The sequence below is a fragment of the Notothenia rossii genome, assembly GCF_949606895.1.
Source record: "Notothenia rossii genome assembly, chromosome: 8".
NCBI lineage: Eukaryota > Metazoa > Chordata > Actinopteri > Perciformes > Nototheniidae > Notothenia > Notothenia rossii.
Window position 1 is genome coordinate 73,407,894 of NC_136906.1, and position 21,031 is coordinate 73,428,924.

At 39.8% G+C, this 21,031-nt stretch overlaps 1 protein-coding gene across 1 annotated transcript in view; it reads left to right on the top strand.

Moving 5' to 3' along the window:
- Positions 1-21,031, top strand: part of lama2 (laminin, alpha 2) — a 199,125-nt gene that overhangs the window by 123,013 nt on the left and 55,081 nt on the right. Inside the window, exons 27-38 of the mRNA XM_079645313.1 lie at positions 1-47; positions 6,304-6,480; positions 6,589-6,774; positions 7,057-7,175; positions 7,621-7,738; positions 10,477-10,629; positions 14,220-14,344; positions 14,558-14,644; positions 15,019-15,212; positions 18,266-18,408; positions 19,018-19,116; positions 20,888-20,999. The exon at positions 1-47 is cut by the window's left edge and continues 97 nt beyond it. Of these exons, the coding sequence (XP_079501439.1) occupies positions 1-47; positions 6,304-6,480; positions 6,589-6,774; positions 7,057-7,175; positions 7,621-7,738; positions 10,477-10,629; positions 14,220-14,344; positions 14,558-14,644; positions 15,019-15,212; positions 18,266-18,408; positions 19,018-19,116; positions 20,888-20,999 (1,560 nt within the window). The remainder of the gene's footprint in view (positions 48-6,303; positions 6,481-6,588; positions 6,775-7,056; positions 7,176-7,620; positions 7,739-10,476; positions 10,630-14,219; positions 14,345-14,557; positions 14,645-15,018; positions 15,213-18,265; positions 18,409-19,017; positions 19,117-20,887; positions 21,000-21,031) is intronic.

Genomic DNA, 21,031 nt, shown 5'->3' on the forward strand with positions numbered 1-21,031 from the left:
GTCTGACCAGCTCCTGCTCAGAGGCTCAGGGTCTCATCAGGATGTGGGTGAGTGAATCTTAGCTTTTTACTTCCTTACTGTTACTGTATTTTCTTTATCGGATGTAGGTTTAAGTAATAGGCAAATTAAAAAGTATAGAAGCAAAGCACAGTTGTTTAAAAAAACGGTTGTCATCACAGATATTTCATCTCCACTCACACAAGTGTTTACTACTTGCAAAACACACTTACTGCCTGCCCTCTCAACCCTAACAATAAACACACACAGACACACTCAAACACACATACAAAGACACGTGTCAGAAAAGCAATACAGTATATACTGCAAAGGCTTTCCTATATTACCGGTATATCTTTTTTTAAAGTATTAGGTAACTGTCAGCGACACCTTACTGTTTTTTATTTATTTATCTTTATTTGTTTTAATTTTGGACGAATATAAGAGATGGTCGCATTGACTGCAGTGAAAATGAAACTTGATGAATGTCAATACATTCACTAAGAGACAATTTAGGGACGGCTGCAAAACAACCATTGGAACATTTGATTTAGACTCCACAAATGCAAATGCTGCATACACAATGGTAAGTAACTAAACTGGTCGATTAAATATTAACTTATTGAGTCCACACCCTAAAATATATGAAAGTTTAAAGGAGTGTTTCCTGGTCTGGATCCCTCCTGTCTCTGATGTGTTATCTGTGGATCTAACCAGCAGTTTCCGATTAGCTTCACTCTCTGAACACACTCTCTGTGCCAGCTTCATGCTGAGACAACACATTTGACAGCTGGCTCTCTACAACTGACTCTGCATTATGCCAACGTTGTGAGCTTCATGTCCTTCATTAATCATTATCTATGGATAATTAGAGGTTTGTTCAAATATTTAAAGTTCTCATTTTACTTGATTTTCTGCCCAGTAAAAACTGAAGCCGTGGTGATTATATAGTTGTGCTGTATTTGTGAATATTGGCACCCTTTCAAATATCTATTGCATCCAATTCAATGCTGTATCTAAATGTGGGACACTATGGGATGATTTCTACTTATGTTGGTTTCAAGAGGATTTCCCTAAAGGAAGGGAGAGAGGTTTGACTTATTGATATCATTAAGTGTGACTTACACTTTCAAAGGATTTCACTATGTCTCTCATGTCAATTGCTAACTTGGAAAAATTACGCTTCAAGACTGTTCATCCAACCATACTATAAAAACATGTTGGCACAAAAATGGAGCTGAAAGGAGCCCATTTTACGAGCTTTAACTTGGTATCACTATCCTGATGGCTAAAACAAATATGTTAAAGGTCCCATGTCATGGCCATTTCCACTGATCATAATTCCATTGTTGAGGTCTACTAGAATAGATTTATATTGTGCAATTTTCCAAACTCACATTGGTTTCTCATACAGCATCTCTGTAAACTACGTGTATTCAATGAATTTCACTCTCTGCCTTTAACGTCTCATTGTAGCTCCAGTAGCTCCAGCCCCCACCCTCCCTGTGAGCACAGTGTGCTCTGATTGGTCGGGACGTTGTGAATCGCGCTGAGCTCCGTGGAGGTGTTGTTTCCTTGTTTAGCGATACACAGCCAAACTCACCCTGAGCACACACAAAGTCACAGCCGAAGTAAAAACAATAAGTGTGGCTTGATATTGAGTAAGAAAAAGGTTGATAAACGCTGTGAGAATGGGTCTGCAGAGAGAATTTTGCTGCGATCCCAACTGTCTGTTATCAGCCTGCAGCCAGGGAGGAGAGATCAGCAGAGCTGCCTGCACTGAGTGTGTGTGTGAGGAAGTCTGTGGATTGGTCAATTTGGACCAATCAGCGGGGGCTTAATGTAACGGCTCCGCAGACGTAACGTAACGGCTCCACGGATTGGTCCATTTGGTTCCGGGTAACGCATGACATCATTCGGTACCCGGAAGAATCAATGGACAGTGACGTATCTCCAACGAGGCGTTTTGGGGAGGTATTTTCTGTGTTAGAGTTTTACTCGCTACAGGGTGTACTTTGAGGGTTTTGACTCTGCAGACCGTTTACATGCATAAAAACCTTCATAACACACAAGGGGACGGGTAATAACCGGAAAAGCATGACATGGGACCTTTAACATTGGCTAATTTGGATTAACAGAAATCTAAGGCTAATAGCTAACCCAAATTTGAATATAAGGTGATGGAAAAAAGTAGAACAAAGTTATTTTGTATTGATCCTGCAGTCAACATGAATGTCTATAGCTAATGTCATGGTAATCAAGACAATTGTTGCAGAGTTTTCACTCAAAAGCACACATTTCAATATCATGGTGGTGCAAGAAGAAAACTCAGGAGATCAACAATCCATGTATGTCTTTTAAAAAAAAAGTTGTTTTAATCCATCTGGTAGACATTTCACGTTTGTGTGCAACTGAAAAAATCTGGGAATGCTTGAGAAAAAGTCAAGTGACCGCCAAAGTCAGTAGGCCTTATCGTAGCCTGGCTTATGGATCTGATGGCTTCCAAACATCAAGATAAAACCAGAGGGTGAATATTACAGATAGCAGCTGTAAGTCAGAAACAGACGTACATAAGTGCGACACACACCATCACACACCATGTCTGTAAATTATTCGATCGGTGAGTGGCATCGCGTTTTTTAATAAAGCCCCTTCATCTCAGAAACAGTGGTTAACTGGCGTTTCCGTGGTAACCGTGGTGTTTTGTGATGGAGTGTGGCGAGAGGCTTCATTTGAACGACAAACATTCACTTCATTTATTGTTGACAGAGGGAGAGGGGGAGCTGGACAGGCAGAGAAAGACAGGAAAAATGGAGTTTATTGGAAAGTGGGAGATTTTCTCTGAACCACTGAATCGTGAGATTACACTGAGTGGAGTGGGACATGCACACACACACACACACACACACACACACACACACACACACACACACACACACACACACACACACACACACACACACACACACACACACACACACACACACACACACACACACACACACACACACACACACCATATCGAGTAGACACCCTATACACACACAATATAGAAACACAGTACACATGCCTTCACATACCAAAACACACAAAAACTCACACTAGGTGGATTACATGGAGGTTAGAGGAGACACACACACACACACACACACACACACACACACACACACACACACAGCCTATTTTGTGTTAGTTATCTTTGATAGCAGAACTTTTTGTGTGATTGGACGACTATTGACTGGTTTTTAAATACTGCAGTAAAGATCTGCACTAGTATAATGAAATAAAAATCTTTCAAGAACTGAGATTAGATGAAAGCACTGATAAGCTAACAGAAAGTAAAATAACATCAAGAGGACTCTACTCTTAAAGGATGGACATGTGGAAGGATTTTCTTAATGTTCTTTAAAACTATTGTGTACATTTTGAATTCATCCGGTCACAGAGGACTAAGTTAGAAATAAAGGAAAGGTTAAAAAGAAAGGCCTGAACATGTGAAATGGTTTACTATTATCTGTTAATCAATAAGAATATGATATCTTTACTCTTCATGAATAAAAACAAATACTTATAAATAACAGAAACAGATAATAAGGTCAGCAATGTATTCAATGTCTATGTTTGATTTGTTTGACATCGATAGGAAAACACTTCTATTGGCTAACTTCCAACACATTGTACATGATATGCTATGGGGCGAGACATCTTTAAGTGGTTGACCAATCACAACAGAGCCGGCCAGCTAACCAATCAGAGCAGACTGGGCTCTGGTTTCAGACAGAGGGTGAAAAGAGGCAGTATGAGAAAAATAAAGACCTTTTTGAACATTAAAGCATGGAGACATGTCACAGTAGAGGCACACAATATAAATATGAACCTGAAAATTAACTTATTAGAGCTTCTTAAGAAATTGCTCCAGCGAAATTGTCTTCTTTTATTCAAGGATTGATATTGAGATATTATTTCTGATATAAATGTCTTTCCATTCTCAATATATCTTGAAACTGATGTTGACACTGTGAGTAATAACTCAAATATGATCACATAGTGGAGTGTAAGAGACATTCTGGAGAGAATCCAGCCCCTTCCACTCATTCTCTCTATCTCCCACTTTTTATGTTGGTAATTTTAATATCACTTGAATAATATGAGGGTTTATTATTGACTGAGGTTGTGGCTGAGTGGACTGATTCAAAAATAGATTAATCCGCTGCAGTCTGGATCTCTCTGTCTCTGCTATGCTGTAGTCCAGCAGAGCTGATATGTTGATATTGTGTGAATAATATCTGAGGCATTATGGAAGAGTGCTTTTTGGTTAAAAGAAATATATGAAGTTACTATAGCCTGGACGGACTGCATAATAGAGAGGCAGTCACACGTGGAATGAGAAAAAGCTCATTTCCGTCTGAAGTATAACTTAAAAATGAATTGAGTTCCAACATTTATATACTCTAGGTTTCTCTTGGGAAATTTGCTTGATACAGCTATGAAATAATAAGTAACAGGAAGAAAATGACACAAACTTTAAGCATGTCATGAAATCGAAATTTGACACAACATACAGCATTAAAAGAAATGATACTTAAATGTTTTGATAAGTAGTGTCTCATCAGTTAAAGTGGACCTATCATGCTATATTTGAATAATATAGTGTAGGACCATACCTATGTAAGGCATATTTATACTTTTTATTTTTCAAAATACCAAACAGATCATGCATTTTAGCCATTCCTCATTTCGCTCAATTCAACACTGTCTTTTCATGGGCTGATTCTGTGAGAACAGCATCATCTACAGGCCTGGCATATGTATTACAGCGTCTCCAGCGCTTTGGAACGGCAATGTCCGTGGCTGTCTCCTCCTGATTGGTGGAGTTGGCCCAATAGCCGTAGCGCCACTTCTGTGACGTCATAGAAGTGTTCAAATCTGGATCAGTCTGTATCAGATCCGTTGCAGCCCCTTTTTAAGAGATTTGGGTATGGAGGAAAATAGAGAGGGTTGTGTTTTCTGACACTTGGTGAGTTCCCTGGAACACCGGGGACACATATTCATGTAGAAAAGACATACAAAAGTGCATTTTGCATGATAGGTCCCCTTTAAGGAAAAGCTACAACATGGTCAACTTGAAATATACTTACCACGGGGTTGACTTATTAACGATATGTTTGAATATGTATTGTATTTATTAAAATAATGGGACAGAATATTCATAACATTCCTCGTGGGGTGCAGCATTTTTGATGCAAAAATACAAACTAACATTTTTTTTTTCATCATTCTATAATATCTGTAATGTCACACAATTTCTAGAATACATATAATACACAATCATACATTAAACTGTTCAGGTGTGACTGAACTAAAGCTGTGATAGTATAGGTATTTGGTTATGCATGATGTACTGTAACATAATTGCTAATAAATGCCTTCAGATTCAGCTGAAGAGCTAAAAATGTTGTCAGACCGATTTTGTCACTTACAGTACCTATACAGAAATTGTACTGTCAAAAAAAAGGTTGCAACAGAAAGCTTTCTTCTGCATTCAGACATTCAGCTTGACAGTGTTTGGAGCTGAAAATGCATTTAGTCATGTTGCAATCAAATATTTTCATAAAAGGTGCCTTCATTTTGGCAGTTTTTAAAGCTTTATAGATCCATCCTCATTAGTTGGGATGTTTCACAATCCTCAGGGTCCACAGATGAAACATGGACGTCCAATGTTCTGTAACAAGATAGAAAACCCAGCTAAAAATGAAAAGTATGTCTGCCAAATTCAAAGTACGAGGGAGGGGGAGTATCATTTGTGTGTGAAGAAAGTAGAAGATTGTGCGTCTTAACAAAAAATAAATACCCTGATGCTACACACATGACTTCTACACCTCATTTACAGGTCTTTGATATTGTATGACACTTTAAATGTATTCAAATGAATGATAACACCATTCTACACACCTGTATACTCTCACATAATGTACCTGATATGTGGCAAGTACATGGTGAAATAAGGCTGTGTCCAAAAGGTACTATCTCACAAATTAACCTGTTACCTTGGTTGGTGATTGGCTAATGGTTACATAAGCCAAAAGATCGTTATGACATCATAAAGTGGCCAAAATCTGATCAGCTCATTTTCACAGCACAGGTTTTTATATAAATGGATCAGGACAAAAAGTAAGAGAAACTTTTTTCCTGAAACTTTAGAATCTCTTTACACAGAGGGGACACATGTTGATGTATAAGAGACAGGAACAAGTGGATTTTGCTTAATAGGTGACCTTTCATATTGTTTGCTTTTGTGCGTGCCAGTTGGCGCTGAGGCCCGAGCAGACCGTGCTCCCTCTGGTGGATAAAGCCAACACCGTTGAGACGAGGAGAGGAGTGACGTTCCAGCATCCGGAGATCATCGCTCACACAGACGTGCTCACCTCAACTCTCTCTGAACCGTACTACTGGAAACTACCCGAGCAGTTCAGAGGCTCCATGGTAGGAAACTCTGAACTCTCCTCAACACATCTATCTCAAATCAAGCCAACTTTGACAATCAGTGCAGTCTTATTAATGATTCAATCAATGCCCTTCATCTTTCTCCAGATCACAGCATATGGTGGACAGTTGAAATATGCTGTGTACTTTGAGGCCAGAGAGGAAACCGGTCCTTCGTCCTACGAGCCTCAGGTCATCATTAAAGGCGGTCCTAACCTTAATATCCTGATGACACGGCACATACCGGGACTGCAGATTGGCACGCTCACCCGCCATCAGATCGACATGACAGAGGTAAGAACGCTTGGATAAAAGTGGAATATTTCAAATAAATGAAGGAAAAATCTGCCTGTTATGGAACAGAAAGAAAGGGTAGCTCTCTGTGGTGCAAATCTATTAGCGCATCCACCAGTTTTGTTTCATAGAATTATTTTCTTCTATTAAATACCAACTATCAAAGTTAATGGCACTTAATTTTGGGAGGTCTATCAGTCCATACAAACAGGGTCTGATACATTGGTCATAGACTGCAGTAATAAAATAGATTTGTCCTTGTGTTTGCGTTTGTATTTACAGCATGAGTGGAAGTACGCAGATGGCAGGTCCATGACTCGAGAAGACTTCATGGATGTTTTGTTCTATGTGGAATATATCCTCATTAAGGCTTCTCACGGAAACTTGATGAGACACAGCCGGTAAAACCCACACACACACACACACACACACACACACACACACACACACACACACACACACACACACACACACACACACACACACACACACACACACACACACACACACACACACACACACACATGCCATGGCATGACATATGCACCTCCACACAGCGTGGCCACTTAAATATGTAATAGGATAACCTGTGTTAAATACAGGTTTCATTTGTATCTCAGAATGAAAGCCATTTCCACAGTCATAAATCCTTCTGCAAATCATGATATATAGTTGTGTTTAAATACCTGCATGAATCCTCTTTGACATGATGACAGGCAAGAAACTAAATTATACATTTCCAACAAACCAGTGTTAGTAAAACAAACAAAAACTCAAAATAAAATACTTGTTATCCTATACTTCACTGTATTATTGGATGCTTAATGATGACTTTTTCTCCCCCAGTATTTCAGAACTCAGTTTGACGGTGGCCGAGGAAGGCAGACCAAGCAAAGAGACCTTGAAAGCCCATCAGATAGAGAAGTGTGATTGTCCAATCGGATACTCCGGATTCTCCTGTGAGGTGGGTGCTCTACTGAACACACCCTCACACACGCAACACTGCACACGTGTGAAGTCCTTATAAAACTTTTCCAAAGGTGTTCCTTAGAAATCAGTTATCAGTTGTTGCAGGAGTCAGCAGGTACTTTAACAGGATTTTCAAAAAGCTTTTTATAATATCGTTTTGAAGAACTTCCAGAACTGTATAAGTGCAAATACGACCATTGGAAACTCCTCATTTTAAAGGAAACTAAAATAATTTAAATAGAATTGTGATTAAGATACATACTCAGCAGGTTATTTTACAATTAAAAAATGAATAACCACTCAGATCTCTATACTGAATTAATAAAAAAAAGACATAAACATTTCTGTGTAAGTTCTTTTTTTCATCAGCCAACAAGAGTCTTCGATAAGCTGAAATGTTCTTACAATAAAATCTAAAATCACCTTTCACCTGTTGGATGAAACTGGGAGACATGAGGTGAATTTTTGCAATATAGCCAGTGAATATCAACGTATAACTGTGTCAATACGTTTTCTGTAGATTACTTTCTGTGTTTGTAATAATTAGTTTGATGAAATTACTTTAATGCAGCAGCCGAAAGCAAACTACATAAAATTGGAACATACATAATATTCAAGTCATGAAAAAAGTGTTAATATTGCAGGAAACGAAAATAAATAGTGTTCATATTGAAGTTAAAACAGGATTTAACAATCCAAACATGAATTACAGAGTACTTCAGAGGAGTGAGTGCTTTCTGTCTGCTGCCTTCAGAATGTAAACATGGAGGTCACACACTCCGCTTTCAATACTATCTCACAAGGTTCCAATTTACATTTAGCTCAGAGTTTTAAGCCTCTGCGACGCCTTTCAGACTCTTATGTGTTTTTTTTCTTCAGCCAGAATTAAGCCTCACTGAGCGTCTCTTCCACTCAGTTGTGATTTTGTCAAAGCAATTGACTTTCAGCTGCGTCCAGCTCCTTCTCTTAAGCCACAGAAAGCATATAGCAGTGACTCAATCTGTAGTTTAATGAGGATTTTGTAGTGGCAGCTTATGATACACAAGGGCAACAGTTCTGGGCATTTCTGCTGCATGGTTTTAATCTCAAAGGGACACATGAGTTGCCAGCAAACTATATTTTTCAACCTCTGTTTCACTTTGGCGTTTGCAACTTGGAGGGCAGAGACACAGACATCTATATTGTCATAGAAAAAAATGAGCCGTGTACATAATTTAGGAGCTACAGATACCGTTGAAAGACTGCCAAATGCAAGCTAAATATCAAGCGGCAACTAAACTTGAAATGTTCAGGTCGTAGAGGTCTTGGCTGACAGATGGTCATTCTATTTGTAGCTGCCGTCGTTGTTAATAAAGTATTTTTAAACGGGCGTTTAGCGCTAGCAGAGGGAACAGATGGCTCTTTAAATGGACTCCATTAATTATTACTGAACAGGAGAGAGAGGCAGAGAGAGTTACCTTGCATGCCTCTGTGTGTGCGTGTTTATCTGCATGTTTGTGTGTGTGTGCGTTGAGTGAGTGGGTTTGGGAGGGTGTGTGCATGTGTGTGATCAAAAGTTACTGGAGGGAATAACTCTTAATTGTATGTGTGTGGGGGTGTGTGTGTGAACGAGAGAGAGGAGTGGTCAACAGTTGCCTTGAGAAATAACAATTAGGGATAATTGTGTGGATCCATTTCTGTAGTTCGTGTGTGTGTGTGTGTGTGTGTGTGTGTGTGTGTGTGTGTGTGTGTGTGTGTGTGTGTGTGTGTGTGTGTGTGTGTGTGTGTGTGTGTGTGTGTGTGTGTGTGTGTGTGTGTGTGTGTGTGTGTGTGTGTGTGTGTGTGTGTGTGTGTGTGTGTGTGTGTGTGTGTGTGTGTGTGCGTGTGTGTGTGTGTGTGTGTGTGTGTGTGTGTGTGTGTGTGTGTGTGTGTGTGTGTGTGTGTGTGTGTGTTCCAATATCAGGCAAAGTGTGGAATAACTGTTGGAACACATGCCATCTCTTGCTCTTTCCATCACATAATGACATCACTATGTAACACTCATACTTCTATTGGCTAGTGCTCCAACACATTTTACAAGATAGCCTAAGGGGCGGGACATCTCTGAGCAGTTTATTTATCGCAACAGAGCCGGCCAGCTAACCAATCAGAATAGACTGGGCTCTGGTTTCAGACAGAGGGTGGAAATGAGAAAAATAAAGACCCTTTTGAACATTAAAGCATGTAAACATGTCATAGTAGAGGCACAAAATACAAATATGAACCTGAGAATGAGCAGAATAGGGCCCCATAAAAACTACATCTAATTGTTTACCCTAATTTTCCCTTTCATTCTGTTTCTGTCTGTCTCCTGTCTCTCTGTCTGTCTCTCTATCTGTCTGTCTCTCTGTCTGTCTCCTGTCTCTCTGACTGTCTCTCTGTCTGTCTCCTGTCTCTCTGACTGTCTCTCTATCTGTGTCCTGTCTCTCTATCTGTCTCTCTGTCTGTCTCTCTGTCTGTCTCCTGTCTCTCTGTCTGTCTGTCTCCTGTCTCTCTGACTGTCTCTCTATCTGTGTCCTGTCTCTCTATCTGTCTCTCTGTCTGTCTCTCTGTCTGTCTCCTGTCTCTCTGTCTGTCTGTCTCCTGTCTCTCTGTCTGTCTCCTGTCTCTCTATCTGTCTCTCTGTCTGTCTCTCTGTCTGTCTCTCGGACTTTCTCCTGTCTCTCTATCTGTCTGTCTCTCTGTCTCTCTCTCTGTCTCTCTCTCTGTCTATAGGAGTGCGCTGCAGGTTTTTACCGTCTTCGCTCCGGCTCCACAGCATCTGCTCCTGCGTCCAGAGTGCCAACCGCTGCCGGCATGGGCAGCTGTGTTCAATGCCAATGCAGTGGGCACTCTTCCACCTGTGACCCTGAGACATCCATATGCCAGGTAAGTGTGTGTGTGTGTGTGTGAGAGTATGTGTGCTCAGCCACTGGAGACCCTCATACTGCCATATGCCAGGTAGTTTCTGGAGAAGAGAGTGAGATGAGAGAAAGAAAGTGTGTACGTGTGTGTGTGTTGGGGGGGATGTCAGGTTCTGTAATTAGCCCTGCAATAATGAACGACCCCGGGGCTCATTCATATTTTGTTTAATTTCCTCTCCTCTGGATCTGACCCAAAGTTACATCCTCACTTTTGGAAAGAGTGGAGAGGATGGTCTTATCAGGAGATTAAACCACGTTAAGGCAAAGAAACCCAACACGACATGTACTCAACAGTGACAGATCAACGGAATTGTTGTATTTTGATTTTCTAAATGCTCTGAAATGTCTCTTATTTTCCCTCTGACATTTTATTTATTTAGTCAGTGCAAGTAAACTTAATGCAAAACACTTGGAAAAGAGAAACACTTGCAAGTTTGGAGAGTGTGTTTCCATGATATTCTGCCTGTCGGTTTTCCGTACATCACACTGGTGGCTTGTGGGATAAATCTGCACATGCCAGTTGTTAGTCACTTCCAGCCTTTTCACAATCTGGTCAGTTTTGTTTTGATTCCCCATCTGAAGACTTCTGCCCCGGAGAGAAGTTGGTCACATGCTGCCCACAGGTCAGCGCTCATATTTGATCTGTAAAAAAACTGGCAGACTTCGCATAAATTCACTGTTTCCCCATGATTTTAAGACCACAGAGAAAAACGGTTCACACCGAAACAGAAAAATCCATCTCAGAGACTTATTTTGGACAAATTGGAGTTCCCATTTAATTATCTGGCATACACGCTTGTAAACAAACTCTAAGAAGATGCTGGCAGCTGCGTTCTCTTCGAGCCTTTTCTGAAAATTGATACCCTTTTTTTATGATTAGTATTTTTCTGAAGACTTGAAATATTGCAGGTAGTGCGAGTGGCTCACCTTTCTTCATTTAATAATTGCGCTATTATTAAAACTTTTTGGAAAGCAGATTTGTTTACAAGAAATACAACTAAGCGTCCAATGTAGCTCAATTATTTGTCAATGTTCTTTTGCTCTAGGTGGAGTGTGGGATTTGTTGTTCGCTCATGACAGAGTGTGACTGATTACTGTCTGAAGAACATATATGACAACTAAAAGGATCAGGAATTATGTAAAGTGTTCAATCATTTATTCCACTCCTAATCAAAAAAACACTTACAGGCATAAAAAACATTCCTAATGTAAAATGCTTGAATCTTGTTCTTAAAGACATTTTGTTTGAAAGTATGGATTTAAACAATAATTTATTAACTTTCAAACATAGAATCATATTTATGATAATCATAAATAAGTATTAGCGCTGTCTTGATATACATACGTTGGCTGTTATCCACCTCAAAGTCTTTGGATGTGTTCAACCACACCAGAGAAAGCTTTGTAATTATGTATTTGTAATTACAGCAACATTCACAATTAGTTATCAACGACTAAGGACATTTCCAAAAATACCTAATGGATTAGAAACATAATCCAATGTATGCCCGGGTGTAAATAGCACTGTCTGCCTTATTTTATTGGTTTTGTTTGCTTATTTCCTGTGTTTATACCCTCTTTCCCTCTCTCTTTCTAACACATTCCCCTTCTTTGACTCTTCCTCCTTGTAACGTCCTTGTTTCTTTTTATTCTATACCTTCAGTTCTCTGATTGTTTTGCCCCAATCTCCCTTTGCACTCCCTTTCTTTCTCTCTCACCTCTCCCGGATTTCTCTGTGTCTGCCAATTTGTTTTTCTCCCTCCTTACTTCCCTTGCTTTTGATTTCTTTCACTCTGCCTCCCAGACATTTATTCCTCGCCCTTTTCCATCTCGCTCTCTATAACGGTGTCATTAGCATTTTCTATCCGAGCGGGCTAAATTGAAAATGCTAAACGAGTTTGTTTCTTTGGTAATTAGTGGTAACGAGGAACACAGGAAGTTAATGGAAATGACTTGCCTCGTTAGAAGGCAACTTCCTGTTCCACTGATTGAAGTTCCCATTTTCAACAAACAAGGCGAACACATAAGACTGAACCCCGGGGATATTAAACAGAGAGGGCTGCGTGTTTGTGTACAGTATATAATATATTTGTGTGAGTGTACATTGTGTGTGCTTTTATGACTGTGTGTGGGGGTATTGTTGTGCTTTTTACTATGCAGGGTGTATATATTGTGGAAATGTACTGTACATTTATTTGAACACTCTGCACTTTTGCATGGTATCTGTCAGAAAAAGGTAATGTTTCTGTTTTAGTTTGAACATTGTGTGATAAGCATAGCCGAAAAGAAACTGAACATATTTTGGATAAGGTTATGTTGTCATTGTACCCTCGTGGCCATCCTTGAAAAAAGTTTAAAAAGTAAATGAATACTTCAGAAAGCCTCTTTGATGTGTGAGATCGCTCCTGTCGCTAACAGCTAGCTGGCGGCTAACAGCTAGCTCGCCGCTGCTGATCACAGTCTCACATCACCTCATCATGCAGGAGTGGAACTGAGCCCAAGAGACATTTATTACTGTGTCGACTACATTTTCTATCAGAAATAGTCCAGGCTAGATATGCCCGTGTGTGTGTGTGAAGGTCCTAGAATGGTTTAGAAACTGTAGGAGGTGAAAAAGAGATGAACAACCACTTCCCCTGCTGCTAGCGATGCTCGGCACTGCAGAAGCAGCTGCGATCACACCAGGTACTTTCCAGTGACAGTGTAGATGTGTGAATCTGTATGCATGTAAAAACAGCGGCCGCTCAATCAACTTTCTCCTGGATAACAAAAAGTCACCTGATTGCTAGTTGTTTTCATCTATTTGTCTGAAAATCTAGGGGAACAGACAGCTTTGAGGAGATTGAAACTGAAATAACTTTTTGTGTCACTGACAATGTGTGTACCACCTTACAGCGAAGCCCACCAGTGATTAAAACAGCTTCTATTATCCAAAATTGAACTGAGAGCGGGTAACAGTACCAGCATGCCACTATTTTTCTTTTTTATACGCGTCATCTAATCTCGGTGTAAATCAACCAGCGGTGCCAGGATAATTATCTCACTTGCCAAAAAACAAGCCTCCCCTATGCCAATTTGTCAGTAATGAAGGAGGGGGTGATGGGTGACCCCGTCTGTCGTCTTTTCAATTACTCATTGTCAAATTGAGACAAGTAGACGCATACAAGGGATTGTACACTGCTTAAGAGTTATAATAATGTCCTTCAATATTTTTTCTTTTTTGTTATGCTCAAACAAATCTGGTGTCTCGCTTTCATTGTGCCAGGGGCAATATTCAGATACAACATGCAGATGAAAGTGTGCTCTTAATTTTATTTTAAAATTAGTTTAAAGATGAAAAGCTTTTGAGGATAAGCAGAATGAGGGTTTTTTGCGTAATTATGCTCCAGCTGTTCACACGGTCACATTTTGCATACACGCCAAGAGCTGAGGATGATGGGAACATGTAACATCCACACACACCAGGGTTAGAGTCATGGTAGGGTTGGAGAATACATTAAAAATAAAAGGCAATATCTTCACAAATGTAACATTAACTTCTTTTTTTATGTTTAGAAGTGCCAAGACAACACAGAGGGCGATCGGTGTGAGCGCTGCGCTGCGGGTTTCTATGGTGTGGTCCGAGGTTTCCATGACGACTGTAAACCCTGCGCCTGTCCCCTCACCAACCCAGAGAACAAGTAAACTTCTGCACTGATTAATCTTTTTTTTTTATGTCTAGCAGGACGAGAATTTTAAAGAATGTTGTATCAATCGTGTATCACATATTGGTCATTCTCCTTTCTAATGTAAATTCAGGTTATTTTTGCTGCAATTTTAAACATAGACTTTTTTTCATTATGCTCCCTGAAAGTATTTACAAGCTTTTTCTGTGGAAATCTTTCCATGTCTAGTTTCAGTCCAACGTGTGTAACAGAGGGCTACGATGACTACAGATGTACCGCCTGTCCTGAAGGATATGAGGGCAAATATTGTGAGAGGTAAGAAACACTCACTAAAATCATAATCTCCCTATCATAATTAGAAACATGTTTACATGACATTTTGATATAGGACGTGGAATGAATCAACTGCCTATGAAAAGTCGACAATACCAATGTTGAACTGTGTTACCGAGGTCAAATCATGCTACGTGTGTAAAAAATGTTGTTGTGTACAGTATGTGTAGATTGTAGTGTTAAAGTTTAGGGAATATTTTTTTTTCTCACACAAAGTTTGTGTTGCGACCAGATTCATTGGTTCCCAGTCCTCATCAAAAGGCCTTTATGTGTTCAACCAAAAACGACAATTTCTAAATGCTAGCAACAATAGCACTCACCTCTTTCCTTCTTTGCCATGATTCGCCTCTGTCCAGGTGTTCTACCGGTTACCACGGTAACCCGCGGATGCCCGGCGGCCACTGCGAGGAGTGTAAGTGTTCGGTGTGGGGGGCGCAGCCCGGACCATGTGACCCGGTCACTGGCCAATGCCGGTGCAGGGTCGGGGCATCTGGGACGTCATGTGACCAGTGCATGGACCGGCATGTGTGTGGAGCCGCTGGCATCATCTGTAAGACTAACACATTTATATTTAAACTATTGTTGGTGCTTCCTTTCTGTCTTTCTTTCTTTCTTTCTTTCTTCTCTGGTTTGGAGCCTATATTTAAACTTTGAAACTTAAAAGTTTACTGACAAAGTGGTCTATATTATGAGAACATAAATCTTAATGCCAATAGTTTTAATAGGAAGTATATAGAAGAAGAATGTGTTAAAGAAGAAACTAACCCCAAAAGGTGCCCAGAACTCACCTTTGCCACGCCCAATCATAGCATTACAACTAAAATCTTATGTTATGCATTTTCTTTGTGTCATTAGGTTATTGATCAGACCCACAGACATTCCTCTTTCTTGTATTTCATTTTTATTTAACTGCCAACCACCCAGCATTGTCATCTGATATTGTGCTCTTTTATTTTGCCGATGAAATGCAAATGAGCAGTCGGAGCACATTTTCTCCGGTTGCCATGGGAGCCAGGGAATCAGATTGAAGTCATTTAGAATATAATTTCAATGTAATTTAGAGCTAATTTAAACTTAATATGACCATAATGGCAGGGCCAATTCGTTGCCATTAGCATGTCTTGAGCTAAGAGAATATAGAGGAAAAAAGGTTATAAGGCTGAGTGTGAAATTGCTGCTGTCAGGTCAGGGAGGAAATTGCTTGCTCAGGTCTTTATGTGTCCAGACACAAAGCGTGTTCATAAATTGGCACTGCGAGAGCTGTGGTGCACCCGGACTCCAAACTGGTCGCTTCTACGTCAAAACTGTAATCACAAGTCCTGATGGTTTACAGAGTGGAGCGATCACACTGCTGTGCACTTGTTGAAGAGTAATTGCTCTGCGTTTTGCCCTTTCTGCCGTCCTATCAAACGACACCAAGCAGGGAGTCGGCAGTCTTGAATAAGGGGAAATTCAGGTTCATTTCAAATGTAGAATATAACATAATTTGCATTCAAACTGAACTAATGTTGAATATGTGAATTCCTGGCTGGCGTTATTGAATGTTACCTACATCCACATTTTTTAAAAACTGGATGAAACATATAGGAAGTTTAATAACCTCAGAAAATGGCTAAAGACATATTTTAAACAAAATCATAGCCATAAGATATTTGAAAATGGTGTCCCCTCATAATATTTGTTTAATTTAATATTTTGAGGCACAAGTTGCAATCTGACTTAAACGTGCAAATATTTAAATGTGAGTAAACTACATGGTACGCTCTTATTAAAATGCAGTTCCTACAGTCTATACCAAACAGGTCGTTCTTGCCTTTGTCAAAATAAGTGTACAGCATTGTGTCTTTATCTCAACCTGGACAAATGAAAACAAATGGACTTTTCTGTATAGTCATGGTGCAAAGTAACATATCAGGCATAAACTGCACAGTAACAATGATGATGCTAAAATAAATCTCTGCAGAAAGCAGAATTACAAGTCCTTCCTGCAACAAACCAAATGCATAGGAGTTGTGACTCACTATACAGTATAAGGAGAACAGGTGTGTATTATTGCACTTGTATGTCGTGCATGTGTGTGTTTGAGTTTCCTGTGTGAGCATAAGGTTACTAAACTGAGTTTGAAATAATCCTTGACATTCACTGAGGCTTGCTTTGGGCATCCGTTGAGCTTTCATGGTTGTGATACTTTAAACTTCTATATATTTGATATGCTGTGAAGCAAAAATGTGATGATATGCATTAATGGACATAAACATTGAGATTTGGCACTGCAATCAAAACTCTTACTCTCATAGTCTCACCTTTTCAAGTGAGATAATTGTGACATAGTTTGTTCAACTGAGCTTTTGAAATGGCAATTTAAATCCATTTAACTTTGACCAAGTAACATGTCATAGATTGCAGTTGTGTTTGTCAATCTGGTGAGATCTTGCCTATCCACTACAATTAGACTTGTATTTCTATTTAAATGTGTTTACAGTATGCGTCTTGTTTTTTAAAGTAATGTGTAAAAACCTAGCATGGTGGAACAACCCAGTAATTATCCAAGCAAACTTAGAAGTAGCGAGACATTCACCATATGGTTATAAACAAGAAGAGAAGGACAGAAAGGAGCTAATTTGAGAATCTCTGGCTTGTATTGCCAAAAATTGTAGAGGTAGGAAACAAGCAGCGACACACAGAGAGCCCTCAGTGATGGAAGTGAGGCTTTCTGTGTGCAATCACACCCTGCACGAGTGTGATCAGGAGGTTTCACGCTTTGTGGAATTACAGTCCTTTGTAACTGGGATTCTAAAATGTCTTGGATTTTATAAATTGCTATTTACCCACACACACACACACACACACACACACACACACACACACACACACAAACAATGTACTGCACCTCTACTGTACCTGTGTGTGACTGCATCAATGCATTTGTATTTTCCGGTTTTGTCAGAGATTGATAGAGTAAAAACAATTTTTATTTTTATTTAATTCATCTTTGATTTCCCTTGTCAAACATTTTAATTTCTGCAATAAATCAGCCTCGGGCTATAGAAGAGAAGAGAAACTCCACACACACACACAATAAAGAAAACAAATGTGAATGCGCTCATTTGAAGTGAATTCCCTCGTGTGCTTGTGCGTTGGTTTGTGTGTGTTTAGCCTGCAGTGTGAACTCATAATAGGTTCTTTTTCCTCTGTGCGCTGAATTTCATGCATCGACAGACCTGTTTTTCTGTTGCCACTCACTTAAACACAAAACACAAGCAGTCACTGCGATCACACACTGATGTGTTTACAGACTCAGAAATAAGCCACACACTCAGAAGTTAAAATACACATATACAGTATGACATCCTTTCTTCTTCTCTCACTGCTCTCTGCCTAGTCAAACTGCAGAAGACATTCACACACACACACACACACACACACACACACACACACACACACACACACACACACACACACACACACACACACACACACACACACACACACACACACACACACACACACACACACAAAACCAAGCAAACCTCTCTAATAGATTCAGTTGACTTCCTTTGCCTCTAGCTGTGTCTAACTGTGTGTTCTCGTTTGTTTCTGCAGCATGTGATGATGAGTGCTCGGGTCTGTTGATCAGTGACATGGACCGTCTGTACCGCATCATCACTGAGGTCACCCTGACGTCGCCCCTCCCTCCACCTTATAAGGTGTTGTACCGCTTTGAGAACATGACGGAGGAACTAAAGGTAACAACTGTTTGCCTGTATGGAAACTCATTATACAGTTAAGGCTTTCATAACTTTCTATTTAATTTCCTCAATTGACGTGTTGATAATCACCACCATTGGCTGCGGTGTATAGAACTAATTGATATCATAAAACGTGATCATTTGCACATATTTTTAAACAATTGACGTTGTTAACTATGTTTGCTGTGACATTTTCAAATAGTTTGTCTTCTATTACCACAGAGGTTAGTTGTTGTTTTTTGGATTATAGATAACGGATCGTACAGTAAAAACGTCTTGCCCGATTTTCTATGAAACTTTGTGGAAGAGTGCGAGAGCGGACCAGTTAAAAATCAGTTCGATTTTGGAGCAGATCAGATCACATGGCTGTTTGTTCTCACTTTAAGTAACATTGCTAGAGATGGTATTGGCTGCTCTCTCTCCAAGAGCCCTTCTAGTATGTTCTGTTTTTCTCTTTAATTATTTCTTTATTCCGTTCTCGCCTTGCTTATATTTTTCTCTCCGGCTCTACAGCACAAAGCCAGGCAGTTCAAAAGCTTAGCCCTGAGCCAAAATGTGTCAGACATTGCTCTGTGTAATTCCTTCATCTCTGTTTCTCTCCTGCAGCACATGCTGTCACCTCAGAAAGCTCCGGAGAGATTACTGCAGCTGGCCGACTCCAACATGGGATCACTGGTAGTTGAGATGGACCAGCTACACAGCAGGGTACACACTTTTGTTTTCCTGTTAGCTCAATTTAAGTCTGTGTTCCTTTCTGTCTTTATTCGGATTATGCCCTCTGTCTGTAAACGGCCTGCAGTGAGATCATAGTTAACAGCAAAACTAATATACACCAACGACACAAGACACAAAAACCAGTCCAGCCAGTAGCTTGCTGCAGCATGCTGATTGACATCAAATAATACACTTATATCTGTATAATAATACACCAACATATCAATAAAATGTCAGAAACATATTTAAAGTTTTAACAGAAACCTGAGGAAACCCAATGAAACCCTGAGCATCAGCTTTTTATTTTAGTTTTAAAAATTGAAATAACATTTTTGGCACCAGTTAACACTCAATTTTTTCTGCAAAACCACCTGACCCAAGGTTTGCATTGTGGTCAGTTGACCGAACACAAATACATTTAATATATGTATCATTGCTAATAAATTGTCTGAGAACTCGGTTTAAGCAAAGCGACCCCCCCTCATTTGGATTATGAACTGAAGAAGGTATCCTGTAGGGATACCAAATAAAAGTCCCTTTGCCAATTATCTGTTTACGCCTCCAACTGTCAATCAGCAGAATAATGTTGAAAACAGGAAGTGAATCCCACCACCTTTGTGCTCAATTTCACCCTTGTGTATAAAACACATCAGAAGCACCATTGTAGTAGTAGTTGTCAACATCATTTTATACCATGCCTATCCAAATCAAGTTTTCGGTTAAATGATCACATGCATAATAAACTTGGGCAACATAATGAAACAATATAATGGAAGAATTTGACTCTAGACCGGGATCACTGTCATTTAAACCCTACCATGTTTACATAGATCTGTAAACAGAAGGCCTTTGCATGGCAGATCAAATTGAGAACCCATTAATGCTTGAAAGTATCTTAAAAGTATATCCAGCCAAAACTAATGTCTTCACTCTCATAACAGAATAAAAAAACTATATCAACTTTTACTTTAATTTTTTACTTTTATTTCCTTTACTTTAAAATGCTCGGATTCACAGCTATGTCTCTAAGAGGAGTTCACCTAAATGGAAAAAAAATTCTTGAGTGCAGGGGGTCGACAAGTGCCAAGTGGAGAAAAATAACACTCACATTCACGCTGTCAAGCTACACCCTTTTAGGGGCCGGGGCCTTGACATTTGTTGACAGCAGCGCTATCTCCCACGGCCCATCACACAAACACACACACACACACACACACACACACACACACACACACACACACACACACACACACACACACACACACACACACACACACACACACACACACACACACACACACACACACACACACACACACACACACACACCAGTGAAAATGATACAGCCTGGTCCTGTCAAATCACAACAATAATTACCTTCTCTTTCTTTCTTTCTGTGTGTATGTGTGTGTCTTATGATGCTTTTTCATATCTGTCAAAGAATCATCCATCTCTGTGTATGCGTTAATATTTGATTTATATGTTTTATTTTTTAGATCAATAATTCATGTATCTATGTGTGTACAGTACGTTGCAGTATTTGAGTGCACATGTATAATTGAAAAACTGACAGATAACAGACCAGACTGCTCACACGCAATACTATTGATTCTATATGTGTACGTGTTGCCATCTTCCTCCGTCAAACCTGTAAGACCTCCGTCTCTTCCCTTCGTTTGTTAGACAGAAGTCAATGTGTTCACTTATTCAACACTTGTTTATTATTATTTTACGACGTGTGTTTGTGCATGTGTGTGTTTAGGCCACTAAGGTGTCTGCTGACGGAGAGCAGGTGGAGGACGATGCGGACAGGATTCATAAACGAGCTGAGGACCTGGAGCAGTTCATCAGGGACACACTGCTGGGAGCTCGAGGTAGACGAAACAAACACCATTAACTGCCTCCA